General features: G+C 43.3%; 1 protein-coding gene and 1 non-coding gene across 2 annotated transcripts; one reads left to right on the top strand and one right to left on the bottom strand.

Moving 5' to 3' along the window:
- Positions 1-5,584: 5,584 nt before the first annotated feature.
- Trnal-caa (transfer RNA leucine (anticodon CAA)) lies at positions 5,585-5,704 on the bottom strand. The gene is made up of 2 exons: positions 5,667-5,704; positions 5,585-5,630 (listed from the first exon to the last, which is right to left on the bottom strand). It is a non-coding gene; the product is annotated as a tRNA-Leu (tRNA).
- A 14,511-nt stretch (positions 5,705-20,215) lies between these two features.
- On the top strand, positions 20,216-21,790 carry LOC134189197 (uncharacterized). Its single transcript, XM_062657440.1, has 6 exons — positions 20,216-20,294; positions 20,363-20,533; positions 20,585-20,672; positions 20,736-20,914; positions 20,980-21,059; positions 21,170-21,790. Exons 1-6 carry the CDS (start codon positions 20,216-20,218, stop codon positions 21,788-21,790), a joined length of 1,218 nt encoding a protein of 405 aa, XP_062513424.1.
- Positions 21,791-26,507: the final 4,717 nt, after the last annotated feature.

Raw genomic sequence — 26,507 nt, 5'->3', positions numbered from 1 at the left:
CAGTATAAAAGAGACAAGCACTGGAGCACGACATCAGCCGTACCAACTCCAGGATACATACATACATACATACATACATACATAAATACATACCAGGGTTTCCCCAGAATTAAAATCAAACAGGGCTGATTATTAATAGTAATACATTGTTATTAATATTAATGTAATGTGGTTAATATTACTGATGGAGCTACTGACAGTATAGTTGAACAATCAGTAGAACAATTGGTAATAAAAATTAGATCAAATGATACGTCTAGCACGGACAGTGAAGAGATTTTCAGCACAAAGTGGGAGGACAATGACAACTTATTTAGATCAATTTCACCAATGACGCTTAAAGAATGCAATTAAAAGAATGCAATTACATGTGTGTTCACCTGTTGATGTCAAAACAAGGCGGGGATGTAGATCGCATCACAAAAGCTGTACAGGTAAACCTACCCTATTTCTTTTTAACATTCTCTCCACCTCTCACGTACCTTCTGTAAGCATACAAATAGATAGAATGTTCATACTCGCGTAGAGTTCTCTGAGATCCAGAAATCTTCTTACGTTGTTGGTAAATACTTTAGGACCACACCCTCAAAATACAAATGGGCAGCCCGCTCTGCTAAATGATCCTGGAGAAAGGAAACCCTGCATACATACATACAGTCATCAGAATTGGCTTGGTCTGGGACTCCAAAAAGTGGACTGTGACCAAAAAAAGGCACGGTTGAAACTCCAAGGCTTTGCTTATGTGTTTTTTCACTTAGCCAACCCCTAGTATTTCTTCGTGGCTTGCCCAAGGGTCTGATGTGTGAGGGACTATTGTATACAAGTTCAACTGAGCTGCTGTCGTATGTTATCAGTCTACAGTGCATTTTTCATATATTTTCATAAATGAATGCTATTACAATCAGATGAAGAAGCTATTGGAAATTTTCCATGTGTTTAATATTTTATGTACTGTACATGTGTGTGTGTGTGTGTGTGCATGTGTGCATGTGTGTGTGTGTGTGTGTGTGTGTGTGTGTGTGTGTGTGTGTGTGTGCATGTGTGTGCATGTGTGCGTGTGTGTGCATGTGTGTGACAATTCAGAGACGGGTGGCTTACAGATTTGGATTTATCCTTACTGGATAAGAAGAACAAAACAATTCTGCAAAACATACTGACAATTGTTTCATACAGACTTTGTGAATGCTACAGTCCTATAACATAAACCAAGTCTTACACTTCAATTATGTCAGTTTGAAGAACATTGAAATTTGTCTAGAGCTTTTTTACGGATTGTTGAATTTTGCCCAAACCCTAAACACTATGTACCATACTATATGGTAGTATGGCACAAAATCAGCGTCATTTCCGGCTGGTCGCACGAACATACCATCGCGCACTTCTCAACACAGTACACATAGGAAGGGTCTCGCCAAGGCTTGCCCCACTGATGAAAATGTTCTCTGATGGTCAGTCCCTGGGGGACATCCTGCGAGCGATTAGAAATACACTGCTAGGTGGTGGTTTACCAACACCATCTCTTCTTTTGCAAGGAAGACAACAAAGAGCCACTTTGTCAGTAAGCTCTGACGTGCTGCTGTCTCAGCCTCCAAACACATCGCTGGTCAGGAAGATCCTAGAGCAGCGCCTGGGAAAACAGGTTTTCAATGCCCGTGGGAGACTATACGACAACTCCTCTGCTACCAGGAGAGAATGTTAGAGTCAGGAACGGAAAGTCTTGAAAACCAGTGCAAATACTGTCAAACCACTCAAGTCCGAAGACATCCTCTTCAGAGTAGAGGGTGGTCGTACGCTCAGAAGAACAAGGTCACAAATGAACTGCACATCTGAGAAGTGGAAGAGTACTCAGATAGCACGCAGGCCAGTCCCTACAACAGTGAATAGTCAGCAGAGCAAAGAAACAGTTGGGACAAAAACAGTCTCAAGTCAATGGGCTAGGCAGGAAACCGACAAGGCAGTCCAACCGCAGTCGATAATGTCTGTGAATAAAATTCACTTCCACTCTCGAAGTCTCCAGAAATCACGCTGAAGACACTCATACTAGTCAGGAGCCGGAGAGCCCAAGTCAACCTATTGTGCTGACCAACCCGGGAAGAGTATCTTGAAAGACTCAATTCCTGACTGCTAACTATGATTTGTAGTTGTACTAACTGTACTGGTTGTGTTATGTTGTAGTAGAAAAGGTGAGAATCAGGTGTTACATAGTTAGATGGTCACATGGTGGTTAGCTTTTGATATCAATATATACATATATATATATTCAGCTTCTCGTTCACGTGGACTTTTGGTCTCAGCTGGTAGCTGCTGCCCATTCTGTCGACTACATTACACGGACAACTGCTACCGGATATATCGAGAATGCCGGATGTAAATGCGAAGATATTATGAAGATCTGCCTCCTTGCCGTCAGTGTACATGGCTCCTCTCTAAAGTAAAATGGCGTCAGTAGAGCTGTTTGTCGGTCAGACTTTCTAGTAGAATTCTTCACTAATATGGTATACCATTACAGAATTGCCCCACCCACCCAATCTGGCCTTCCCTGACATTAGATCCTGTTTCTAATTGAGGTGAGTAAGGACGTGACTACAAAGCTTTCTGTATGTAGCAGACCTCTCAACTCTCACGATTTCGTTATGAGACTCACATTTTATGGGCATGTCTCACAATCTCACGATTTCTCACGATTGCCAGTCCTTTCTCCCAACAAGCCTACAGTGAGACATTCGCTTTGTGTAGCCCCGTCTTTCTGGACATAGCGAATTCTTTGAACTAGACTCTTGTAGACGGCTCTGCTTCCTTGTATCTGGACTATCCGGACAAGGCATGCAGTAAAAGTAACGTTTGGAAGTTTGAGGCTAAGCCTTGGCACACCATAGAAAGGTAAAGCGAAGCCAACACATAGGCCAGAGCTAACCACACCTACTTTTAGACACATAATGGACGTGGTCATTTACAAAAGACAGTCTCGCGATTTGATGTGAAGAAAAGTTGAGAGGTCTGAGGTAGTGCAGTGACCAAGGCTGAGGCCAGATTTTAAAACGACGGTTTGTGTGTTTAGACGATACGGGTCACTGAAGACACACCACCTGGGCGCGACTCCAGTATCCCCCCCCCCAACCCTAAGTTGCACGTGATGTCTCATGATATACAAAGCCACGGTCAGCTAGAAACCTGACATGGTCAGTCAGATGATTATTAGGGAAATGCAACACACTTTCAGTCATTTTTCAGAATGATTCATAGTGACTTAGTCCGGAAATTAGAGACGCCTGATTCTTGCATCGAGTTTTGCCTAGAGCACAGCCTTGTCGCTACCTAGCGTCTGTGCGACACTTGCGGCAGTGAACTGAAGATGTGCTCTCGTAAGAGTGGCAAAAATCCTCAGACTGCTTTTCGTGGCACCGTGGCAAGAAGACATGCGCCAAGGAGCGGAGCATTCATACAGGAACCTCTTTTGAGTCCTCAATACTGACTATCAGTCAGATTTTGGAGTTTACCTACTTTTGGGCTCGCAAGGTATTGCTGTGGTGTTTTGTCTTAGCTAGAATGAACGTTATCTAGGTGTATGCTACTCTATGGGTTTCACAAGCTACCGCTCGCCTCAAATCCCGTGTTCGCTCACAAACCACGCCTGTCGACTGGTCGTCTTTTTCTAGAGAGGTGTGTGCTGTCGTGCTGTTGAGGCATACAGTGGACGAAAAGTTAGGTGGTGAAGGGAGAGTAGTCGAGATCGATGAATCCAAGTTTGGTCGGCGTAAGTACCAACGTGGGCGTTGTCGACGGACAGTGGGTTTTTGGAGAAAGTAAGCGTGACAGCAAACGGTGCTTTCTCCAGGTACATGCTACAATTCTATGTGTATATTATTATTTTAGTGATTGTTAGTTGGATCTGATTTTGGGTAGATGATTTAGGGTTGAATTTAGCTAATTAACAGTGGGTTAGGTTTAATATTCAATATTTCATTTAGGTTATTGAGGTAGAAGTCGGGTATAGTTAGGTTGTACAAGACCGCACATCGACAACTTTGCTTGATGTCATCCGTGATCATGTTCTTCCGGCCACAACTGTGGTGAGTGATTGCTAGAAAGCTTACAACTGCCACTTGACCATCAATCACTCTTTGAATTTCGTCGACCCTGACACCGGAGCACACACGCAAACATCGAAAATATGTGGATGTAAGTAAATGAGAAACAGGATAGCAATTTCACATGCAGTTGTTTGACTTGTCTATACTCTAATTGTTCTGACTACAGGCTAAACGGTCACTTCCTCACCATGGCGTTTCACATAATCACCTGCAATCGTATTTGGTGGAGTTTATGTGGCATCGACATTTCGGCAAAGAAGGAGATGTCTTTCTGACATTTTTGTCTCATGTCGCTAAGGTTAGTCTGAATTATTAGGAAATTGACAATTTTTTTGTATTTCCCTGACATGGACGTACTCGAGTACAACTTCCATACTGTGCCTATGGTTTAGATGGAGGCTCTAGGGCGAGGGGGAGCAAAGCGACTGGTGGGGTGGGAGCACCTCACAGCGGTATACTGAGAACCACCCTTGCGGCGTTGCCAACAGAAGTTGAGATAAATTTGTAGGGGAATTTTTTTTAATTCACAGAAGCGCTAAACCCCGTTTACCTTGGCGCGCCCCCATGTCAATCAAAAAACCCTGTGGTTTCCGCACGTGACTGAATTAGCATTCACGAGACTAGTTGGGGGGATACTGGAGTCGCTCCAAACCCGTACGAAATTACCCCGGATTACCCAGGCGTAGAAATGTAGCTGGCGGAGGTCAAAAAGGGAGAGGGCTGGCTGCGCGAGACTAGCTAGATACGTACGTATACACAGTTCGTTGTTATCCTCAGTTGCAAACGCTCACCTGACAAGGAAGTCACTGTCGACTACTGCTGATATATCGAGTAAAGGATTTCCAATTCCAAACAAAACACCTTCTGAAATGCTGCACAGAACATAAGAAATGAGAATATCAACTAAGTAGATAATCATTAGACTACCGCCTACAGTCTACCTCTTACTAGCCATCTTCACTGGTATACTTGCAGACTACTACAAAACCAATCGTTCTTGCTACCACGTGGCTAGCTGGGGGAGCGTGCACGTGTCTACTATACCACGTGCCCTTTAGAAAAGCGCACGCTAGAAGTCCAGGTGCGACGTTATCAATTTTTATTTGGGAGCGCCAACTGTGCCAAAATACCTAGTCAGCGTGCACTAGATATTCATACGAGCGCTTGAGCAAACGCTCAACAAGCGTGCGCAAACAAATGCTAATGTGTGAGCGATTGAGCGCATGCGCTCGTATTTTTGGCACGGTTGGCGCTCCATAATTTGAGTGCCTTCGCATATTGTTCTTTCTTTTTTCTGGATGATACTTGAAGAAGAAATCAGACGCGTACAACGTACAAAATCTTCGACCACCAATGTCCTACTACTTTGCAACGAAGTGCCGATAAAGCGGAGACGCTTTCCTTAGATTCTACGTTCCTGTCGCTACCTATTTGTAACCATTCTTGGGTTAAAAATAAAAAATACACATTTAGAAAAGTTGCATAAAAAGTAATGTCAGGAGTGGGATTTGAACCCACGCCCGCATACGCGGACCAGAACACACCCTGCGAGATAAACCGCAGAAAGACTCTCGTCTTGAGTCTGGCGCCTTAGACCACTCGGCCATCCTGACAGCTGCAGGAAACAGCTGAAACATTCTTTTTATACTATAACGATTTGTGCTAGCAGTATATTGTACTTGAATTCAATTTCATCATGGCGCACAACTACTATGTAACTGCTCACAAACCAACAGGAGTTCATTTGTCTGTCTCCGGCAACTTCACTGGTTCATCTGACATCAATCTTATTGTGGCGAAGACTACTCGTCTTGAGATACACCTCATCACGTCAGATGGCCCTAGACCACTGTTGGACGTTGGAATTCACGGTCGTATCGCTGTGTTGAAGTTGATGCGACCAGAAGGAGAAGACAAAGACTTGCTGCTTGTCGTTACGGAGCGATATCGTGTAATGGTCCTTGGTTACGGCACGCAGAATGGTGAAATAGTGACGAGAGCGTTTGGAGACGTGCAGGTGATTAGAATTCTTAGTTAATTAATGCAAAATGAGTCTATATAACGAAGTAATACTGCAATAGAAAGTGGCTGATCTAGAGAGGGTTCGGGGTTTTCGCAGAATTTTTAGAGCGTTACTTGTAAAGTCTATCTAATATACATATATCTAAAAATACATCACGTGACTGCAAAGTCTGTAAATAGTCTGTACAGACTGTCAGTAGTTATTATTAAGAAGAGTACAGTAACGAGAGTTATCAGGACATGAATATCTTTTGTGGTTGTGCATTTATGCAATGTTAAGTTTTTGTATAGAAGCCATGAAAGTGATAGGCTCGAGTGTCCAGTCAGTCATCTCCCCCTCCCCCCCCCCCGCGGTGGAGAAAGACCGACTGGAGACACTTGCCACTCAAAGGAAACCGCTGCCTCTCTATCCTCCAATCAGGATTTTACACGTTTGGTTAGTGTCTGTGCATGCACGTGTATTTACGATAACTGCTGATAGCAATGCCCGTTGCTATTCGCTCTCTACTAATGCTTTGTAACTGAGTAGTTTTACCGTCTGATATCACATTTCGTTAGCGTGTGAGCTACACCTGCATGTCATCTCTCTTTGTCTTCCTTTTTGTACTTGGAGGTCTAGGCAGCGCATGCAAAACAGCTTCTAGTCCCTCACGGTGTCGTACGTTGCATGCATTGAACGAGTAGACCATCTACAAAGCATGGTATTTGCCCTCAACGCAGGGCGACTTGCAGAGCTATGATTTGCGTACATTGCGGTCGACTTGTGGTTGGCCTCTGTGGTAAACTTTGAGTCTAGCACTCTTAGAATGAGAGACAGACAACGAGAAGAGCTGGAAAGAGTCAACATGTTGTTCGTAGACTTGGATGGCACGTGTTGAGAGTACACGTACTTGCGTCAGAGCAAAGAGCCAATAGCAACATGCATCCCTATCGAGGATGCACAAACATTGAACGGCACTCTGATTGGAGGAAAGAGAGTCGGTGGTTTGTTTGAGTGGCGAATGTCTGCAGCTGGTCTTTCTCCGCCGAGGGGGAGAGATGACCGGCTGGACACTCGAGCCTATGAAAGTGATTGATTTTGAATGAAACTTAGCAGTTCAGATAGGTAGTTTCTGTTGTCTATTTCTAACAAGACCTGCCAATTGCAAACACTGTTCTTGGAAACCAACTCTTTCATGAATGTTTGGCATATTTGATTGGCGATTTGTCTATTTCTGGTTGGCATGTATAATCAATTGCAAATACTGCTTCATGATTGGATCGAACTAAGGGCATAGCACATTCCTGAGCACGAGGAACATACATAGTCAGCCAGCCAGTTTGAATGTCTTTGTTAGACATCTCAGGGTTCTCGCTACAGCGTGGCACTGCGCCACACTCCAGTAGAAGTGCGCCGCCACGCTCAGAAGCCATAGATAGGAGTCTAAAGTCTTACAGCTAGGGAATGTTGAGAATTCCATAGTACTGAAAGAAAATACTCTAGTACTTTGTAAAGGTGACAATAGCCATAAATCTAGGCTCTTACAAAATAATACAGATGATAGCCTCGTTCCAAATGTACACACAAGTGTTGATTGCAGTCCCGGATGCGCTGTCTCTGATTCTAGTCCCGGATGTCCTTCCAGTGACCAGGCCGGAAAGCACACGTGTTGTCCGGGAAGTAGCACCTAGAATCTCCTCTAGACTAAAGCCTGGTTCACAATATTGACGCTGATGCTGATGTTGATGCTGACACTGATGCTGGAATGGAAATGAATCCTATTCCAGTGTCAACGTCAACAGCAAAGGATGCTGCCTGCATCAAGGCGGTGTCTTTGATGTGCGTCATCGTCAATATTGTGAACCAACCTTGAAGGGGAACTCCGACAGAAATACAACCTGATCTCAAAATGTAGGCTTTATGGTGAAACTTTGTGCTGCACTACTTTCAGGCTAACAGTTGCTCTGGTAGCGGAGAAAACGCAGGTTATGTACAGAGCATGCGCCAGACTGACACATCATTGGCTTAAGCTCCGCCCACACCAAATGAATTGCCTGCATAGCTCAATTATCTTGCCAGCGATCTATACGAAAACTAAATGGAAATGGTAACTATAGAGGGATCTTGTGTTGTAAGGCCTTAGAAGAGCTCTCTGCAACGGAAGTAGGATGCTAGAGGTTGTTTTCTCCCAGCAGATTTGACCCTTTCCGTTCACAGAAGATGAGCCTAGCGTAATACAACTCAACGGTAATTAATGTTAGCTTTAGTTCTATTAATCTACGAAGAGAACATTCAGAGGGTTCAAATATGAGGTTCTCTTGGAGAGATCTAAGTAAGCAGACACGGCCCTTTCAAACAGCGGTTGTGTTACAGGTTCAGAATGGCTTTGATTGAGCCTTAGACTTTTACCCGAGCGTAATGATGTAGACAGTGTAGCTAGTACTGTAGTACGTATTGTTTCACTCTGCACAGTGCATAGACTCGTGACCATGGCAATGTACCGCCCCTTTGTCATTCCCGGATACTTAATTCTCTAGCGCGGCTCATGAGGCATCTAGAAGCCATGCTGATCGCCAAGACTGAGCACACCGGACTGCTACCTAAACTTGACGTGGACATAGGACTAGACAACAACAACAAGGGGCGTGTCTGCATGCAGGTCTCTTGAAGAGAATGTCTATGCTTCCTTGGCATACTTAAACCTTGTGTGTGTTTCTCATCGTAGATCAATAGAGTGAAGGCTGATGCTAATTACTGTTGAGTTTTATTGCCCTAGCTTCATCTTTTGTGAGAGGAGAGGGTGAAGTCTGCCGAGAGAAAACGGCCTGTAGTATTTTACTTTTGTTACAAAGAGCTCTTCTAAGGCCCTAACACACAAGATTCCTCTATAGTTACTATTCCTGTTAGTTTTTGTGTAGTTTGCTGGCAAGATAGGTTGTATTTTTGTTGAAGTTTCCCATTAAGCAACAACAGTGGTCCACGTCAATCAACAACTGACTAGACAAACTTTCTGTATTTTGTCTACGAAACTGGGTCATGCACAATCTATGAACAGCGCTAAGAAGAGCTTACTGACAATTGAAGTTGATTTCCTTGCCAGGGCAATTGAACATATGTTACACACAATAGCTACTATGCAAAGTCTACCTCACTTGAAATCGGCTCCAGTGCGCATGTCCGACTGTAAAGAGCAGACTGCACGTGTCTCGGACCTGCCCATCCCGCCACACTTCCAAAAATCTCTAGCGAGAACTCTGACATCTACACACATTGTTTCTGGTTTTTTATACAAATTTGCAAAGACTTAGAGGAAACATTTCAACTTTCAAAGTACACTTTGGCTCTATGGAATGATCATGTCGCAGTCACAAATGATCATGTTGCCCAGTTGTAGTACAGTGCCCCACGCATAAACGCCCATAACTTTGGCGCGGCCTAGTGCGTCCCCCGAGGTCGTATGCTATAGCTGATTAGATGCGCGTGGTCCTTGATGCGAGGGCTTTCTGGTAATGTAATTATGATGTCACAGAACGTTCTAGAAGAAAGCTAGTAATACAAGATGGTTATTGGCTGTTGTTAGGGGCGTTGCCTGTTTTACTGATTGGTTGATAAACTTAGCTCTGCCTTTTACTGTTGTAATGCTATGCGGTCGCCCAGCAACTGCACCATAGTCTTGCACCTGTCTTCTTTGCTGTGCGTCAGAGTGAGCAACAGCTGTTCAGAGACAGAGGAAGTGTTTTGAACGAGGTTAGACAGAAGCGAATGAGTATTCCTGTTGACCCAGAGGAGGGTTCCAATTTTGGGAATGACGGGTTAGCGTTTCCTTCGCTGATGTCTGACTATGTGAAAGACCTATTCGAAGTTTCTGCCAGTTCTTGTGAGCTCAGGAAACATTTACCAGACTAAGATGAGGACCTTCAGGGCTGTTTGGATGACTGGGTTGTCATTCTCACTACAGAAGACCGAATTTTGCTCAGCTTAGTTGTTTAGTTTAGCATTTAGACTTTAGGTTCTGTGTAGCTTTTTGGTTGTTTTCTTGACTGTAAGTGAAAATATTTATGGATGGCGTACTACAGAATGTTGCACATATTCATGTTGTCATATCTTCGCGTCAAAGGCATCAATCAAAAATCCCCACAATGAATATTTTAGAAATCGTCTCTGCTATGTTATCCTTGTGTTTCACCATATTCCGTTACCGTTTTGTAGAGATTTAAGGCCGCATGCGCACCTCTCTTCAGGGGCCTTTTTCTTCAATGCTGTAAATCCACAAATTTTCGTATGCATTTTATTTTCGTATTGTTTGTACAACTCCTAAATGTACTAAATTAAAATGCGTACTAAAATTTTTCTTAAATGGCAAACTGATATTGCTAATAGCAATTAGCAATGTTGATGATGTACTACAACACAATATCTAACCAAACAATACACTGGTTTTACCATGACAGAAGACCAAAATGAAATTCTCTACGTATAACACATCCAGTTTGCAATGTTATAGTGTCACTCAACTCATACTGTTTGTAAAAGTATTCTGATAGATAGCTAGATTGAACGGTTGACTTTGTGATAGTGTGATCTAGCAATTTCTCCAGACAAGTGCATGCCTTCGTCAGTCCACATTCTTCCGCAACTCGGGCAATGGTAAGCCTAGTCTTAGAGTCGTAGACTTGATACTGCCCTCTTTTTGTCCGCTTAGCTGGCGAGTTATCTCGATCCAGAGCTTCCTCTACACCGTCGTTTGCAGGTATGATGTCGTTTTGATGAGTCCCGGATGTCGCTCAATTTGGGTTGAGTAGCCATGATCTATTAGGTAGCGGTACTTATTCTTTTTTATCTTTCGACATCAGCCACACATGGATACGACATCAGCCACACATGGATACGACATCAGCCACACATGGATACGACATCAGCCACACATGGATACCACTTTGCTTTAGCTTAGAACTCATGAATGACGAGCGACGCGACGATCACGTGGAATGAAACAGTTACCGTGCTAGCGTGCGCTAAGATTGTCAGTAAAAGCCCGTATGAAAATAAGATGCGTACAAAAGGTCTTCTGGTAAAATGTACAAAAGTAGATGCGTACGAAAATTAGTGGATTTACAGTATCTCAAAAATGAAGCACGTTTCAAAAATTGCCACAATGATTACCTAGATAATCATTTCATGTCCCTTTCCGCAAAATGACTAGTTAAATAATGGAACACCGTAGCGTAAAAACAAACAAATGTGCAATACGAAGAGAATATGATTCCTCGAGCAAGGCCCGCTGTAAAATGCAACCGTTTGTTAAGTTCTTTCACAACGAAATGCGGCTACAATTGCTGAATCTTGTTACCAAGTTTCGTCGATAGACATTGCAGGACATTTGAATTACGTGCACTTTCCTGGCATCACTCCCGGATGGGCGTTTATGCGTAGGGCACTGTACCTTTTCTGTGTCTTTGAGATGTGCTCTGGAACACATATGGCAGCAGCATAAGTCTAGTGAAGTACTGTCTTTATTTGTTGCGTGTCATGCTTTTGTACACGATGCCTCATATGCGAGCACTTGTTCAAATGCTTTTAACAACATTACCCAAAATGCACGGATCAAATCTAGATTCTTCCTCTTAAAGTACGCAACGTACTGAGGGTTCTTGTCAATTGATGGGTTGCATCATTTTCAGAACTGGTAACCAACCTGTGGCTGTTATGGCTTCTGTGTCAACTGTCTCCATCAACAGTGAACTTAAACAGAGAGGATGCAGCATGGGAATTAATTACTACCTTGTCATTTGACATTATTTTAGGAATGTAACTATTTGGAACGGTTCAAAACATTTTGCCAAGTCTCAGGTCGTCCTTCGAAATTTGTTGTACCATCCCACTTCAGAGAATGCTAATCACTTGGATGACAACTTGGAAACTTCTATTCCTGCTACAAAGGATGATATTTCAACCTTTGCCAAAAGGGGAAAGTTAATGAAGCGTGAGATTCTTACTATCTATGACAAGCTTTACAGTTCAGATAGGAAGAGCTGCTTGTGGTGTGGCTTCACAGATAGTTATAGCGGTAGCGTGCATTAGCGGTAGCGTGCATTAGCGGTCAGTCATTCACGGACCGGTATTGAGTTGTCCTGTTTTGATTTTATAATAACTAACAGAGTTGTGTTATACGTGTATGTTACACGTGTGGCTATCTCTACAAACGTTACATTTTGGCGACGAGGATGGAGGAAGCAAGAGCAGAACCTACAGGATATATGGCATGCGCTGGAGCAGGTTTGGTCCCGCCGTTTCCTTTTTGGCACATGTAGGACAGCCACCAGTTGAATGGGAAGACTGGATTGCAAGTTTACATCGTATTTGGATGCAACGGGTCTTTCAGCTCTTCTGGATTCCAGGAAAAGGTCAGTATTGGTCCATTGTCTAGGAACTGAGGGACCGCAAATTTTCACTTCACTGGATGTGATATCAGACACATAAGAGGCAGCCGTGAAGTCTTTGGGTGACCATTTTGGGTCTCACACGAACATAGCAGTAGCTCGGTTCAGATTCCGACAAAGGCAACAACAATATGGGGAATCGGTTCGAGAATATGAGGCATGTTTGAGACAATTAGCAAGGAAGTGTAAGTTTGGGACTATGGAGAATGAAATGTTGAGAGACCAGCTAATTGAAAAAACGAACATCCCCAAGGTTAGAGGAAAATTTTTGTTGGAATTGGGTGGGCTGTCATTTGCAAGAGTCATTGCCAGGTAGAAAATGCTTTGGCAGAAGCACAACAGATGGCTAGGACTGTGGGTGAATCCTTGGAATATTCCACACAGGTACACCTGCAAAGTTTGTCAGGAGGTTCCCTTGGGAATTCCATCCAAGAAGTGTCAATCAGACGGAGCGGCAGACAAAAGTAAGTGCAGTCTCTTGAGCACCACTCAGTTAAACAGAGGCAAACTCTGTGTGGTAATTGTGAATTTTCTGACCACTCTACAGGCAATAGAACATGTCCTGCAAAAGGCAAACAGTGCCGACAATGTGGGAAGTACGACCATTTTGCCAGATGTTGTCTATCTAAGCAAAACAGTGAAGTGGTCAATAGTATTAACACAGTCATGGGGAATTTAAAACCTGCAGTTGTCACATAGAGGGTGTTGAAATCCAGTTTATTGTGGATTTGGGTGCCAAATGTCAGTGATTAATCAACAGACTTTTCAACAAAATTTCAAGGGATTGTCATTAGGGCCATCAATTACCCTATCAGCATATGAAGGATCAATTATTCCTGTCTTGGGACAAATGACATTATCAGTAAGCTTTGCTGGTAGGCAATCCTTTCCTTTCTCATTCTGTTACAACTAAGGGAGCAAACGTAATGGTTGTGGACTTATTTGATAGACTGGGATTTCAAACTGTAGATACTATGACAAATGAAAAAAAAGTTACTAATGGTAGATGGCAAGGTGAGACAAAAAATGGAGCAACATTTTTCAGGGACTGGGCAAAGTAGAAAAATTTTTACACCGGCCTATGCTACGACAAGATGTGACTTCGGTGAGACAGACGATGCGTCGTATACCTTAGTCTTTGCGAAAAGAGGTATCTGAGGAGATCAGTAGAATGTTGTCAGAAGGGATTATTGAGCAGATTAATACCTCTCCTTGGATGTCAAATGTGGTGATTGTACGAAAGAAGTCAGGGGATATCCAACTATGCCTTGATCTACGGCAGGTGAGCGGGGCTGTTATTGCGGACACGTATCCAATTCCTTCTCTAGACGAGTTAATGTCAGAATTTAATGGGTCAACTGTATTCTCCAAATTGGATTTATCTCAAGGCTATTTGCAGATTCCTCTGGACAAGAGCAGTCAGAGCATTACTGTATTCATTACTCATTACCTGAGGCGCAGATTTCCGGGCTAAGGGTATAGTAATCGTTCGATGACCGACCCAACGACCGTACATATAGTCGATTAGTGCAGATGCAAATGAAGCTATTCCGACCAATAGACGAGAAGTGGTGTCATTACCGACCAATAGACGAATGTGATGTCATCATGAGGCTCCACCTCTCTTTGTTTGGTAGCTGCTACTAGGCAACAACCAGACGTCTAGCTAGAGAAGCAGCACAAACAACGAGACACCTAGAAAAGCTGCACAAAGAACGAGACTTTTACATTCTTGTGAGCTGGAAAATCGGAGGTGAGCTGCTTGTTTTCCTCTATATTTATAGCATATGTTTCCCACCAACAAACAGAACAATGATCACGCCCATTACTTCATCATGTAAGGCGAAGATTGCCAGCTGGCCTAGCGTCGAGGCTCTTCGACCTGTAACATTTGGCTTGTTCCAGCACTTCGAAACAACTACATTAGTAACATGCATGTTTTCCCCCATTACGACAACTACCAGTTGTCTAGAGAAGCTGCACAAACAACCAGACGTCTAGAGAAGCTATAAAAACAAACAGATGCCTAGAGAAGCTGCAGAAACAACCAGACGTCTACATTCTTGTGAGCTGGAAAATCGGTGGTGAGCTGCTTGTTTTGCTCTACATTTGTAACTTGCCCACTGTCACAAGTAACTGCGTCCTTAGCACACGCTCAACTGGTCTTACTGTTTACTCAAGGCGATCTATTTCAAGAATGACTGGCTAGTCCTAAATGCCGATCAAATGACTGGACTCACAATGCAATTTCCCGGATGTATATACTACATCCTCCCCCCCCCCCCGACTGTGTGACTGATATTAACAATTAAGAGAGATATCGTACAACTCAATAGTCTAATCTACTAAAAATTCAGTCTGTCAGGTGCCTTTCTCCTTCTGCTGGGACGGCGGATTGGAGTCACTCCTTTGCTGGCACCTAGCTTTGATGCTGTAGTTGGTTCCACGTGTGTCTCTAAGTTTTCTGGTCCTGTGCTAATCTCCGGCGATGATACCATCGCGTCTTGTTCCATTTGTTTGTCAACTCCATCCTGTTCTTCTGGTAAGTCTGGTGCAATAATCCACTCTTCGGGTCTTCCCGGCGATACCGGTACCATTGCTCTTGAACATGGTTTATCCCTTGCATGTATTGGTTCCGCCAGTAGGTCTTCTGCTTCACCTCCTTCATGTCTTTCCGATTGTAAGGTTTTCCGAATCTGATCTAAATGTCATTTGACTACCCTCCCATCATCCAGTTCGATAGTGTATGATAAGGGGCCTGTTTTGGACTGAACCACACCAGCTACCCAAGGACGACCTCTGTTTTAATTGCGCACGTAGACTCTCACCCCGTTGTAAAGGTCTATCATACTATTCCGGTTACCCTTGTAGAATGGTTTCTGTTGCCATTGCTTTTTGTGTACTGTTTGCTCCAAGTTGGGGTGTAACAAATCTAACCGTGACCGTAATTTGTGACCCATTAATAATTCCGCATGTGATATTCCTGTCGTGGAATGTGGTGTAATCCGGTAGCTGAACAACACTTGTGTCAAGCAATATGACAAGGTTCCTTGGTTTGCTAGGGACGGTCCTTTTTCTTCAATACCTGTACTGCTCTTTCTGCCAGCCCATTACTTGACGGGCGATACGGTGCTGTTTTAATGTGGTCTATTCTATTAGATTTTACAAAATCTGTAAACTCTCGACTGGTGAATACTGATCCATTGTCTGATTCCATTTCTTTAGGAATTCCATGAGTTGAGAACAGTTTTCTTAACTTTTCTACCGTAGTTTTCGTCATCGCTGATTGTACAGGTTCTACTTCCATCCACTTCGAGTGTGCGTCAATCAGTACAAGAAACATTTTCCCTAGCAAGGGTCCAGCGTAGTTCACCTGCACCCTCATCCACGGCTGATGAGGCCAAGACCAGGGATGCAATGGAGCTTATGGTGGTGCATTCCTTGTTTGTTGACAACTAGAACAACCTTGGACCTTGTGTTTGATGTCCCCATCCAGTCCTGGCCACCAGACTATCGTTCTGGATAAGCCTTTCATCCGCGCCACACCAGGATGACCAGCATGTAACTCTTCCTAAACTCGTTGTTACCCGTGTGGTGGTACAATCACCCTGTACCCCCATAATACGCATCCCTCTTCTATAGATAATTCACTTGCTCTTTGCCAGTAAGGAGTTAACACTTCGATTAGTGGTTTATTAGGCCAACCATGGTGAACATAATATTGTACTCTAGACAGTATAGGGTCTTGTTCTGTCCATCTTCTAACATCTCTTGCCAATGCAGGTGACGATTCCAGTTGCTGCAAAAATTGAATTGTCTCGTTGTTCTTCCTCAGTTGTCGACGGTAGCTGTAAGGGTAATCGACTGCAGGCATCTGCATTACCGATGTCCCGGCCTGGTTTGTATCGCAACTTATAACTGTAACCTGATAGGATCATGGCCCATCGATGAATTCTCACTGATGCCATTGGCGGGAGAGGCGTATTTTCCCCAAACAATCCTACCAGTGGTTTATGGTCTGACACTAGCACAAACTCTCTACCAAATAGATATTGGTGAAACCTTTGTAGACCAAAAATTACTGCCAATGCTTCTCTTTCCACCTGTGCATAATTCCTCTCCACTTTCGTCGATGTTCTCGATGCAAATGCTACTGGGTGTTCTTGCCATCCTTCCCTCTCTGAGCCAATACAGCACCTAAACCGTACGACGAAACAGGACAAGTTACCATGGACTCTTCCTGTGGATCGAAATGTGCTAACACTTTGGCTGACACTAACAGTTGTTTTGATTGGCAATAAGCTCGTTCTTGTTCACATGACCAATTCCACTTTACTCCTTTTTGTAACAATCTATGTAGTGGAGCTAGAACTGTTGATAAATTCTGTAAGAATTTGCCATTATAAGATAGCAATCCTAGGTACGCTTTTAATTCTGTAACGTTTTGTGGTCTGGGTGCTTCCGTAATTGCCTGGATTCGTCCCTTGTCCGGATGTAAACCTGTCCTGTCAATGACATGTCCCAAATACACTACTTCAGCTTGCATGAACCAGCATTTGTCTTTATTCAGCCTTAGTCCAGCCTCTTCCAATTTTGTCAATACTTTATCTAAGTTAGACAAATGCTCTTGTTCGTTTCTTCCTGTTATTAGTATGTCATCTAAGTAGACCACTACTCCTGGAATTGCTTGCAACAGAGTTTCCATCGTCCTTTGAAAGATACCGGGGGCAGATGAAACACCAAACGGTAGTCTATTATACTGAAATAATCCTTGGTGGGTATTGATGACTACATACTTACGTGATTCCTCATCAAGTACAAGCTGTTGATATGCTCTGTCCAGATCCAGAGTTGTAAACTTCTGTCCTCCTGATATTCGAGCAAACAAGTCTTCAATGCGTGGAATGGGATAAGTATCACATTTCGACACTTGATTCACTGTCAACCGATAGTCTCCACAGATTCTGACCTTTCCATTGTTTTTCAACACTGGAACTATGGGAGCCGCCCACTCCGAATAGTGAATTGGCTCAATAATTCCGGCTTTTGTGAGGTCGAACAATTCTTTCTCTATCTTCTTTCTCAAAGCATACGGTACTTGTCTTGGTCGGTAAAACTTGGGACTCGTCGTTTCTGTCACTGGCAATTTCACTTTTACACCTTGCAATCTGCCTAGCCTATCACTGAACACTTTACTGTGTAATAACGATAACCCTTCCACTTTTCCTTGGTGAGGGTTTGCCTCCAAAAGATGGACTCCTCCCCAATCAATTTCTACTTGTCGAATCCAGTCTCTTCCCAATAAACTCGGGCCAGAGCCTACCGCTACCACAAGCGGAAGAGACAATCAGCGTCCATCCGGAGTGTCTACCCACACTTCCGACTTTCCACATACAGGTACCGGCTCACCAGTATATGTCTTCATTGTCTTTGTAACCTTCAATGGTGCTTCACCTTTCTTCCAGACTGACTTCCATGTTGTTTTGCTCACAATACTGACACTCGCTCCCATGTCTATTTCCATCTCGAGTGGCTGTCCTTGTACAGTCAACGTTGTCTTCATAGGCTTCTCCTTTTCTTTGTGCAACGCGTGAATATTGCCACTAAGCCACTCAACCTCCTCATTCTCATTTGTATCTGACTGCGCCTCCTCATAGCCAATTTTGTATGTACTTCTACCACTGTGCCCTTTCTGAGCCAAGTTTCTCACTGTGCGACAAACAACCTTCACATGCCCAATTTTGCCGCAACCAAAACATTTGACATCCTTGAACCAGCACTCAAACTGTTTGTGTCCCTGTTTACCACAGCGATAACAACACCCGGATATCTTGTCAGTCAGCCTGTTACCTGCTTTGGGTACTCGTTGCCTCTGTAACTGGTGTACAGGCTGTTTCTGTAACTGGTGTACGGACTCTCCTTCTGGGTTGCCAGGCGCACTACTTGCTTCCTTCTGTTGTAACTCTGTGGTATTCTTTTAAGCTGTATCGTGTACAATCGCTAAGTCATACGCCCTCTTGAATGTCAGCTCTTTTTCTGCCAACAGCCGTCGCTGTATACGGTCATTCATTATACTTACCACTAGTCTGTCTCGTAGCATATCACTAAGCACCGCCCGAATTCACAATGTTCACTGAGTCGCTGCAGTTCTGCCGTGAATTTAGCGACCAACTCACCTTCCTGACGTGATCGACTGTTAAATCTAAATTGTTGTACTATTACTTATGGCTTCGGGTCAAAATGTTCTGTCAACGTCTGTAGTATTTCGTCGACTGACTTCTCTTTAGGCTTCAGCGGAGCCACTAAACTTCGTAGAGTTTGATAAGTACGAGCTCCAATCACGCTTAATAGAATAGCTCTTTGTCTAGTCGCATCGTCTACGCCATTTGCTGTGAAGTATTGTTCTAACCTTTCTGCATAAAGTGGCCATTCATCCTTTGATTCGTCGAACTCCGCTATTTGTCCGAATACTGCCGCCATCCTCGTCGCCAGATGTCACAAGTAACTGCGTCCTTAGCACACGCTCAACTGGTCTTACTGTTTACTCAAGGCGATCTATTTCAAGAATGACTGGCTAGTCCTAAATGCCGATCAAATGACTGGACTCACACAACGCAATTTCCCCCATGTATATACTACACCCACCAACAAACAGAACAATGATCACGCACGTTACTTTATCACGTAAGGCGCGTCAAGGCTACGAGACTTGTAACATTTGGCTTGTTCCAGCACTTTGAAACAACCTGATCTACATTTGAAATGTGCATGTTTTCCCCCATTACGACAACAACCAGATGTCTAGAGAAGCTGCAGAAACAACCAGACATCTAGATTGTTGTGAGCTGGAAATCGGTGGCGAGCTGTTTCTTTTGTTGTACGTGAGGGTTTAGCACTTAGAACCAACGCCTAATCTAGCTACATTTGTAACGTTCATGTTTTCCCACATCTAATTTGTTTTGGCTTTGGGTTTACCTATGCCACGCCTAAAACCACCCATAGTGGCTCAGTACGACTTCAAAAGCTGCACAAACAATCAGATGCCTAGAGAAGTTGCACAAAGACGTCTACAGTGCAAAGGGGTTGTAACATTAGGCTTGTTCCATCAATAGTGTCATCTTCTGAAAGCCTAAAACATTGTAGGTGCATGAAATCGTGGTTGTTCACTGAAAATCAGTGCTGCTTCTTTTGTACCTATCTAACCGAAAGCTGGTTTTCGTATTTGCTCTATACTTTCGCTGTGCTTGGCGGGTTAATTGGTATTGTTTAAACCATTCTGTCGTAGCGCGACTAATTACCTTCAAGGTGCATACCGGCTAAGGGTTTGCACTTCTAGTGCTTCTTCATGATGGGGTGTATTAATTTCGACGAGTTTCCTTTGGCTTGGCATCAGCCCCTAGTGCGTTCCAAAAGATTATGAAGCAAGTTTTGAGAGGGCTTGAAGGAGTGACTGTATATTTGGACGACATAGTAATACATGGCCCAAGCAGAACATGACTGCCGTCTAGAGAAAACTCTAGAAAAAAAAGACTAGCAGACCGATCGAGTTTATGGGCTACAGAATCGATGCCAGTGGCTAAACCAATTCATTCAAAAATTGAAGCAATCATATACATTCCAATCCCAAAAAATACGAAGAGCTTGCATCATTTTTAAGACTTGTGGGATACTATTCTAGATTTATGGAGGATTATGCTGATATAACGACTTCCCTAAGACAACTTCTGAGGAAAGACATGCCTTGGGTCTGGACATCGACATGTAAAGAAGCAGAGAGAAATTGAAAAGAAAGATCATATCGCCACCTGTTTTGGCTCATTTTTCAATAGATGATGCAACATATGTCACGTGTGATGCTTCAGGAGTGGCAGTGGGGTCAGTGTTAACCGAGACTAAACAAGGCATCGAAAAACCGTTAGCGTTTGCCTCATGGGCGTTGACAGATCAAGAAAAGAAATACTTGGTGGGAGAAAGAGAGGCTCTGGCTTGTCTTTGGGCATGTGAAAGGTGGCACACATACTTGTATGGTCACCAATTTGTATTGTGAACAGACGGTCAGGCGTTAACGGTCCTACTGTCATCAGGAGGATCAGGCCATCGACCTCTTCCAATTCATAGATGGTTTGACCGTTTAAACCAGTATAATTTTGGAATGCAATATAGACCGGGCAAATAAAATTAGGTTGCAGATTTTCTTTCAAGGGCCTCTGGTGATTTGCATAATACGGAATGTGCTGTGGGCGGAGAAACGTTTCGGGTGGTTTGCCAATACTTGGACTCAGTAGTCACGCCAGGAGAGTTGAGACAAGAGTCAGAGAAAGATCCAATATTACAGAAAGTCAGAGAATATATAGTGAAGGGATGGCCACAAGATTTAACATGTAACCAACTCAGTAAATTCTACAATGTTTGGGATGAGGTTTCTGTTGGAATGATGTTTGTGTAGCACGAGGAAGTCGAGCGGTAATACCAACAAAATTGAGGAAAACTATGTTGGATTTGGCACATGAAGGACACTTAGGGATGGTAAGAATGAAACAAAGGTGTCGAGAAACAGTGTGGTAGCCTGGTATAGACCAGAATATTGAAGAGATGGTACGAGCATGTGTGAGAAGTGGAAAATCACTGCAACCTAGACCGGTGCCACTCCACCCAATACCAAGCCTTGGGAAAAGATTCAAATTGACATAGTTGGAGAATTACAAGGTGCACCGAACAATTATCGATATCTAATTGTGGTACATGATTTGAATTCAAAATGGCCAGAGATTTGTCCCATTAGTCATACTGAAACTAGTCGAATCATTGAATTTTTGGAAGACCTTTTTGTTCATTGGGGTTTGCCATCTACTATTGTCACAGATAACGGACCTCAATTGTTTCAGGACAATTTGAGTCATTTCTTGAAAGAAAGTTATTCAGCATATACGAACATCATTATACCATCCACAAGCAAACGGTGGAATAGAGAGGTTCAACCAAGTTGTGAAACAAGGTCTGAGAACACACTTGTTATAGAAGGCAGATCATTCCCTGAAGCAATCAGGCGGATATTGATAAATTACAGAGCAACACCTCATGCGTTGACAAGGCGATCACCAGCGGAAGTGATGATAAATAGGGGATTTTGTCTTCCTTTGCATACAATTTTACCACCACAAGTGAATGACAAGGATAGTGTAAATGGGGATATGGAGGAAGAGAATGCTACTTTGAGGGAAACAACAGAAGATACAACAACAAGGATTAGACAATAACAATGCAAACTAAAAGAGAGGGTGGATAGAGAACAGAATGCAAAGGAGTGTTCTTTGAAGGAGGGTGATTTGGTGAGAGTCCAATGTCCAGTAAGGAAAGCAAATTGCACCCCAGATTATCCAAGCCCTTGAAGGTGGTAGAAAATAGAGGACACGATACCTATTGTTTGAGTGATGGTGCTAGATGGCATGCGGACAGATTGGTATCAGTGCCAGCGACTACAACGGCAGATGGGGTAGAGGAGAACGATGAGTTGCCAGGAGAGGAGAGGACTACAAGAAGCACTGGCAGTGAGGCAACAGAGGGGGGGAGAACAGCTTTTTGCAAGACCATCAAGATTACAAAGTGCCCCAACATGGCATAAAGACTACAAGATGTTTGGCATACAATGATAGATGGTATACCCCTCTACATTGTGGTAGAGAGGGGAAGATTTGGTGTGGCTTCACAGATAGTATAGCGGTAGCATGCGTTAGCGGTCAGTCATTCACGGACCGGTATGAGTTGTCCTGTTTTGATTTATAATAACTAACAAAGTTGTGTTATATGTGTATGTTACACGCGTGGCTATCTCTACAAACATAACACTACTCCTACAGTTTGATACCATTACTCATAAAAAGCTCTCTTCTTAAAGTAGTGAGGTCTCTAAAATATGTTGTTCTGTGTTTATTGAAATTTGGATAATTGTCTAGAGCAGCTAAAATTTTTGTTAGTCCTGGCCTGGCTCCAGTATCACTTGCTACCAGAGACAAACTTGCTGCTAAGCATTGATGTTGAATTTAAGAGCTAGATTGCAATGTCACCTCAACTCAAAACGCTGTTTCTTTCTCTAAAGATGTATTGTTTCAACTGATTTGAAAATCTCTCAGAGCATCTGGGTGTGGACATAGCTGGAGATATGAATATTTTCGATTCATGTTAACTGCCCTGTCAGCATTCTTCTTTACAAAAGTACCTGCATGAATGCTAAGGGTCAACTGCCACGGTCGATATAGCACGTTTTCTGTCTGCATCAAGGGTGATAGCTTTGCTTAAGAAAACAAGGATGTTTGACCAACTGCTGTGGGAGAGGTTCTGCAAAGGGTTGTAGCAAAGGTTACATGCACTCAGCTTAAAAGTGACTATTCAAGTCATTTATCTCCAGTTCAGCATGATGTGGCCGTGGTGGGTGGAGCACAAATGCTAACTCATCATGTTCAACTTGCTCTTGAAGCCAATCCAGATTAGGCACTACTGAAAACTGACATGTCTAATGCCTTACTCTGTTAGGAGAGCACATCAGAAATATTGCCTCATGTCATGCGAATGTCTAAATGACAAAGTGATCTTATACATAGTATATCAGATGGGAGCTGAACCTGTTGTCATACATCTGAAAAAGGAGTGCATCAGGGAGATTTTGCTTTTGTAATACATCTACTTTTATCTAAAAGTGCAACAGCATCACAGCACTGTTTAATTGTTAGCTTATCTTGATGGCATTTTTGCTGGGTAAACCAGATGCCACTATCAAGGCTGTTTCCGCTTTAGTCAACTATTGGGCTGTTCATTTGTGATCAGAAGTGCAAACTCTACACACCCACTGCAGTGTTTTTCCCTAAAAAATTTCAATTACTAGTAGTACTTGTAGCCAAGCTCCTTATTTCAGAGCCAAGAAAAATTACCCAAACGTGAAACTGCTAACAATCTAGAAGACAGCAATTATTGTTGATTCAAGTTTAACCTAGTTGGACAAACAAGCAGCATTTATTGGTTGTCACAACTAATCTGGAACATGACTTTGGAAAGACAATGTCTATAAACCAGACTTGAAGCATTCAGTGCCATCTTTCTTAACTTGTATACCAAAATTTAAAAGCTTTCTCAAACTCAAAGTCTTGAAGTTTTGGCTCTTCTGTGATCAGCATCATCAAAGTCATCATCATTGAAGTCATCGCCATTGTCATTTTCCACATCGGTACTTCTGCAGTCATCTTCACTAGTTCGATGCTTACCATTATGCAGATAGTGTCCACTAGGTGCAGGACATAAACAGAGTATGTGCGATAGATCATCCTTCTAGTTCTTGGAGCTCCAATGCATTGCACTAATTGCCATTCTTTGTGTGCTGTAGCGACTGTGTTTGGAAAATTTGATCCAGAGGAAGACGTACACTGTACACTAAAACAGCTAGACAAATTGGCAAGGCGGCATTACCTTTTTATTGCCAGCGATTTCTACTTGTACCATTTTGCTATGTGACGATTGTTCAGCAGAAACACTGCCCAATGTGGTAGACTTGTCAGTTTCACGTCACCAACTATGGAACTATGGGTTTTTAGGAACTCCTGTGGGTAGTCCTACTTATGTTACCTCAAAGTGAGGATACATCTTTGTCAGCAAATTTATTATGTTCAGCATCGACAAGTTGGAATTATCCACAGTGTGAATGTTAGATACACATGATATTGCTATCTGCCAATAGAAGTCATGATCTAGCTAAAGATGACAAGCTTCCAGTACCGTTGGTTGTTTGGGCTGCTTCATGGTAAAGTGTAGTGGCCATGCCTGCGTTTCCACCCAAGGCGTAGCAGAGTGCTACACCTTGAGATCACTGGCAACAACCTTGTACTACAGTTTCTCATAATTAGAGGCAGAGCAATATTGGGATTCTAACTGCATGTATGCCACTGAATGGCGATCGTAAAGTATCCTTTAATAGTGGAAAGGAGATTTAGACCAGAAATCACAACTCTGTATTTTAATGAGCTAGGTGTTGAGAAGTGGTAATGGCCGTCCTAATTACGTGAAGACTGTTAATTGCTAGATAGCTGTTACAAGTCTAAGCAACAGTCTCAAGTGTTCTTTCTATGTAGCTAAAAATTAGTGCTGTCTTTATCATAGCTTCCTTTTCAAATCTGATCCAGAAGAGTGTGAACCAAGTACTTTCTACTTCTTACACATGCATTTTATATAGGTGTAGAAAGCAACTATCTATAACTTTGCTCTTTCCTACAGTCAAACTCGCCCTAGGAGCTACTCTTTTGTAGCAACCATCTGCCCCTAATGACCACTTTCTTGAGGTTTCTTATAATAATAATTATTATATTTCTCTATGCGGGACCTTGCAATGGCGGCGTCCATCTTTTGAATTTGGTCTGCCGTTTCCTTCGTTTTCTTGGCTTCTAGCAATATGTCCAGCAAGTTGGTTGAGGAAGCTGACAGTGATGATGATGAAGCGGATGATGGGGGAACGGATAGCTGCCAGCGTCGCGATCTCCTTTCTGCACTCACCTGTGAGTCAGAGTTGGAGAGTTGCTCTTGCCCCTTATGCCATTGTTCGTACGCCAACAGCAACTCCCTTTGGCAACATATTAATTTGGAACACGTCTCTCGCTCTCGTTTTCCATCCGTGTCTTTTTTGTCTGCTCACAAACGGCGTCTCTGTTCTGAATGTGGCTTCGCCTATTCTGCCCATTGGAAAGTTTGTCGACGGTCTCAAGGCCCTGGTCGCCCTAGATGTGGTGGTTTGATGGTAGATCCTCTTCTGTCTTCCTGGCTCTCCAGAATGGCGTCCACTCACGATCTGGCTAGCGCGCCTACAGATGTTACTTCACGTCATTCTGTAACTGGTGAATCAGCGTCTGGTGCTTCCTCGGGTTCTTCATCTTGTCCTTTCACTGATCAGATCAGCCATTTTGAAGACCCAGTTCTTGAAGCAATCGAGGCAGCATGCAGCCTCGCGTGTCCCGTTCACCTGGAGGCTGTCTTGTTTGAGTCTTTGATGCAAGAGGTTTCTCTGCTACAAGTCAAGACTACTGGTCATATTCCACGCTCTGTTCGTCCTGTTCTTGCGGAAGTTCTTGCCACAGAATTCAGGAATGCCACATACTATGGTTTATGGGGCTATGCTCGTCTTCACGTGTTGCCTAAAGCTGTTTTGAGATGCCCACCAAGAGGCGGACGGAAGAAATATGTTGTTGTCAAATCCTTGTTATTATCCCGTCTAGAACGGTGGACTTCTGGTGATATTCAGTCTCTTTGGTTTGAGGCTAGACTGGATGCTGATTGTAAACAGTCTTCTAATTGCAAGTCTTTGCCTGTAGATCACATTAATCGAAAATGGGCACTTGCTTATGCCAGAGAAGGTCGTTACAGAGATGCCATGCTGTGCCTTGGCTGTCTGGGTACATCCAGCCCTCATGACAGCAAGGTTCTTGAAGAAATCTATTAACGCCACCCTGAGCATGTCTGCCAACTGTTTCTGGTGATATCCCTCTTCACTATCTGTCAGTATGGATTCAGTTCTGGCTTTACTTCAAGCTTTTCCTCGTGCATCCAGCCCTGGTGCTTCTCAACTGAAGTCTCAGCATTTGTTTGATGCTATTCTTGGTACTACAAATCCTTCAGCCAAGCAGTGTTTGAACAACTTGACCTGTTTGGCAAATTTTCTTTTGTCTGGTCGTGCTGACCCTAGGATAGCCCCTTGGTTATGTGGAGCACGTCTCACTGCTCTATTGAAGAAGCATGGTAGTGTCCACCCTATAGCTGTCGGTGAGGTCCTACGTCGACTTGTCAGCCGTCTGTGCTGTCCTGCTGTGAAAGAGGACTTACCTGACACCTTTTTGTCTTATGGCCAGGTTGGTGTCAGTGTCCCAGGAGGTTTAGACGCTGCTGTGCACACACTATCAGCTTGTATTGCTCGATATGGATCTGATCCCAACTTGTGTTGTC

The sequence above is a fragment of the Corticium candelabrum genome, chromosome 13, assembly GCF_963422355.1.
Source record: "Corticium candelabrum chromosome 13, ooCorCand1.1, whole genome shotgun sequence".
NCBI lineage: Eukaryota > Metazoa > Porifera > Homoscleromorpha > Homosclerophorida > Plakinidae > Corticium > Corticium candelabrum.
The sequence above is the reverse complement of the archived record's forward strand: the minus strand, read 5'-3'. Positions and strand labels throughout refer to the sequence as shown.